Below are 4397 nucleotides of genomic sequence, written 5' to 3'. Positions count from 1 at the left end.
CTGTCCACAGGTGTCCTGATCTACCTGTCCACAGGTGTCCTGATCCATCTTTCCACAGGTGTTCTGATCCACCTGTCCACAGGTGTTCTGATCCACCTGTCCACAGGTGTTCTGGTCTGCCTGTCCACAGGGATTCTGGTCCACTCATCATCATCAAACTGTTGCATTGTCCTGTTGGAGGACCCATGAGCTGTGACTGAGACCAAGGTTTCTGACACGAGCAGTATGTTTCACCTCAGAATGCCTCAATAGTCTTGAGATTTCATTGTTCTCTCACACCCGAGCTTCCTCCATGTTTCACTGTAGATGTAGGGTTCTGGTCTTTGTTTTGGGTCTATGGACACAGAGCTGATGGGACTTGTGGACCAAATGATCCAGTTTAGTCTCATCTGTCCAAAAGACATTGATCCAGAAGCTTTGTGGCTTGTTAATATATATTTTGTCAAATTCTCTTGTTGCTTTTTATGATGTGGTGTCGTCCTGTGTCGTCTTTCATTAAGTTAATGTGGCTCAAACAACAAATCAATGAGTCGAGTTTGATCTGACACTGATGAACTTTGACCTTTAAGTTCTCTAATCTCTTTGGAAGTTGTTCTGGACTCCTTGGTTACCATTCCTATTATCTGTCTCTTCAGTTGTCCTCTTGTCCTGTGGACCTCAAACTTCTGAATCATCTGCACAGCTGTAGTCAGAGGAACATCAGCTGCGTGGAGAAGATCTTATAGTCTTTATCTTTAACATGATGTCAGTCATGGTCTTTGTAAGCTCCTGAGACGACTCTGTCCTCAGCTTCTTGTGGTCCATGTTCAGTGTGGTTCACACCATGATAGCCCTGACAACATTTCACATTAAGTGATTTCAGTGACTTCTGTTGGTTTTTCTTTCTTTAATGAAAAGTACAAACACATCTGTCCATGTCTGTAAACGTACTGAAACATGACTGAGAGTTTTACTCAGATCCGTTCTCTGCTTCACGATTAGTAACAAACGAGCACACGACAGCCGACCTTTCATAGTGGTGGACAACAGTAAAGGTCACAGATGTTTGTAGAAACACGTCACAACATGTCTTACGTTCAGTGTCGTAAACGGAGCTGTCCGAGGACGTCCGGTGTCTGCGCTGAGCTGACCTTTGACCCCCGCTCACATACTCCTTCAGTACACCTGATCTGGAGGGGATGGGGGGGGGGGGAGGAGTCTCAATAAGTCTTGATTTAATGTTACACATCTTTTCATATTCACTTAGTTGTAGACAAAACCCATGTAGTGATAAATGTAAGTCACTGAGGTGAAGTTTGATCCTGATAACTACAGTGAGGGTTCTAACAAGTTGAGTCAGGTCCTCTGGACAGATTCTGCTTTGTTGAAACATTTCATCTTTTATCCAAAAGACTTCTTCAGTCAAACTTTTGGACAAAAGTCAAAATGTTTCAACAACGAAGAATCCGTCCAGAGGACCTGACCCAACCTTGTTAGATTTATCCACCTGGATTACTGAGCAGCATCGGGACATAGTGAGCGTTGTGTTTGTGTCAAAGGGACAAAGTTTATAATCTTTTCAGAGGAAGATCAACTCAGCTGATCCAGCTGATGTGAGGAGGTGCTTCCGGTTCACATCTCTTCAGTTAGTGTCTGCGTGTTAGTTTACTCTAGAGCAGACGTGGGCAAAGTACAGCATGAGGACCAAAAGTGGCCCTTGGACGATCTCCATCCGGCCCCCACAACTCGTAATTGAAAAGAAAACAACTTTTTTTGGAAAGTTGATGAAAACATTTATGAATGAAACTTAAGGAAGTTTAAACTAAACATTTTAGATCAATACATACAATTCTTTAGAATAAGGCTATTTTTTAAGTTGTGTTTCTAGAACTAGACTGAACTTTCAAAAACAAAACTCGAACATATAACGTTATTACCCCATATTTAGGTTAATATTACATTTTACAAAAAGTACGTCTTATATTTCAACAGTGTATTTGGAGAACATATTTTTTATTGAGCATGCTAACAATGCTACAATGAGAAAAAGCCTGAAAAACTATTAATTTATTTAGATTTTGTGTCAATAAAAAATTATTTTGCAATTCTCTAAGCGGCCTTTCTACCGCTTTAAATATTTTGATTTGGCTCTTTGGAAATATTAGTTTCCCACCCTTGTTTTAGAGTGATAACACAAGGCTTTAAGGTGAAGGGGTGAGGTTGGGGGCTCGAACCTGTCCTCTTCTTCTTACTTAAATAATTTGTTGTGCTGACTTACGATTAAATATCTTTCAGTTTATATGAAAGACATTTGTTTCTTTGTATGAATGCGGAGTTCTTAGAGAGATATTATCTCTTTTTCAGTTCAGCTTGACAAAAAGGGGAAAAAAAAAGTTTTTAAATAGAAAAATCAAAATTCAAAATGTTGCAAATCAAAAGATTTCATCATGTGTGGAAAAACAGCAACAATTTACTTAATCTAAAATGGATTAAACCAGCCTTTATGAGCTGAAATACTGAAACGAGGCTTTGTTTAGATTGTGTTCCAGGTCTCTCTTGTAAATGAGTCCTCGTGGCTCAATGGGACTAATCTGTTTAAATAAAGGTTGAATGAATGTGCTTGGTTGAATTTGTACCAAAATATTTACTGTTCTCGGTCTTTTGTTAGACAACTCTCTAGGGAACTCTAGTTGAGTGGATTAAAGTTACCCTCAGCAGGATTTCATTTTTCATAAACAACAGACTTGTTTCACAACCTGAAAATGTGAAATCTTTTCTCCAAACCTGCCAGAGACGCTGTAATGCTGCCCCCTACAGGTGGGAGGATGACGTTTGTAAAACAGGTGAACATCATGTAGAACTGAATCAACATATGTTCTTTACGTTATTTGTGAAGCCGGTTTAAGATAAAAACTAACAATGTATTTTCTCAGTTACTTTGTAGAAAAACGTCATAATTTGAAGGTTTTAAAGCAACTTGAATGTGTTTGAACTGACCTGTCAAAGCTGTATGTTCCAGGATGGCTGATGGACCTCTTCATCTGTGCACACAAAAATACACTACTTTAGAATCAGAATCAGTTTATTATTGCCATGTCAATGAACGAGGTTCACAAACTAGGAATTTGCTTCAACATAAGGTGTGAATAGTAATAAAGTAAAATAAAGTAAAAATAAAGTAAAAATGAAGTAAAAATGAGAACCTCTAAAAAAGTTAAATCTGGTCCTCTGGACATTCAAAAAAACAAAACAAAGCAAAACAACAAAAAAATGTAGAAACGTTTCGTCTCTCATCCAAGAGACTTCCTCAGTCTGAGGAGCTGTATTCAGCTCAGTCTCTTAAATAGCACCTTCTCAGAGTGGATCAACCAGTTTTGCTGCTGACAACCAAAACCAACTGATCACATGCTCAAGAAGGACCATCAGCCTAACAATGGATCATTAGCACACTGATGGCTGTTTACTGTTCACAGAGGGCTGAGTGATACTAGCAATCACAGCATTGTAAGAGGGGGACAGTTGAACCCGGAGGCCTCCACCCCTGTTTAACGATGGACGATTTCTTTTCACAAAGATGGCCTCCTTTACTCCTCTCTCAAACCATCGTTCCTCTCTGTCCAGGATGTGAACATCTTCATCCTTGAAAGAGTGACCGCTGGCCTGGAGATGAGTGTAGACCGCAGAATCCTGGCCTGATGATGTTGATCTTCTGTGCTGGGCCATCCTTTTGGCCAGTGGCTGTTTAGTTTCCCCGATGTAAGACTGATCACAGCCCTCCTGACACTGAACAGCATACACAACATTACTCTGTTTGTGCCAGGGGACTGGATCTTTGGGATGAACCAGTCTTTGCCGTAATGTATTTTGGGGTTTAAAAGCCACTGGGACGTTATGTTTAGAAAATAAACGTCTCAGTTTCTCTGATACTCCCTCAACATATGGAATGGCCACTGGTCTGGGTCTGGGTTCCTCCTTTTCACCTGTTGGCTGACTGGAGTCCTGTTTGGGTTTCTTCTCTGCTTTCAGGAAGGCCCAGTTAGGATATCCACATTGCCTGTCTTGTGTGGGATTTCTCCTTCTGCCTGGCTCCTGAGCTAGTGGGGACGCTGTCTGCTCTGTGATACAGAGTCCTGATGACTCCTAACTTGTGCTCCAAAGGGTGATGGGAGTCAAACTGCAAATACTGGTTTGTGTGGGTGGGTTTGTGGTACACCTCAGTTTGCAAATGTCCTCTATCAGAGACTGAGACCTCACAGTCCAAGAAAGCCAACTTGCCATTTTTTTCATCTTCTCGTGTGAACTTGATGTATTTATCCACAGAGTTGATGTGGTCAGTAAAATGTTGGACTTGGAGACGTTTATTTTCTAAATATAACGTCCCAGTGGCTTTTAAACCCCAAAATACATTACGGCAAAGA

At 40.6% G+C, this 4397-nt stretch overlaps 1 protein-coding gene across 1 annotated transcript in view; it reads right to left on the bottom strand.

Moving 5' to 3' along the window:
* Positions 1–4397, bottom strand: part of plekha3 (pleckstrin homology domain containing, family A (phosphoinositide binding specific) member 3) — a 13488-nt gene that overhangs the window by 1837 nt on the left and 7254 nt on the right. The window contains exons 6-7 of the mRNA XM_037687421.1: positions 2977–3020; positions 1075–1169 (exon numbers count right to left, since the gene is read on the bottom strand). Of these exons, the coding sequence (XP_037543349.1) occupies positions 1075–1169; positions 2977–3020 (139 nt within the window). The remainder of the gene's footprint in view (positions 1–1074; positions 1170–2976; positions 3021–4397) is intronic.

This window comes from Nematolebias whitei, chromosome 1 (genome assembly GCF_014905685.2).
Source record: "Nematolebias whitei isolate Nwh7 chromosome 1, NemWhi1, whole genome shotgun sequence".
In the NCBI taxonomy this organism is placed as follows: Eukaryota; Metazoa; Chordata; class Actinopteri; order Cyprinodontiformes; family Rivulidae; genus Nematolebias; species Nematolebias whitei.
The sequence above is the reverse complement of the archived record's forward strand: the minus strand, read 5'-3'. Positions and strand labels throughout refer to the sequence as shown.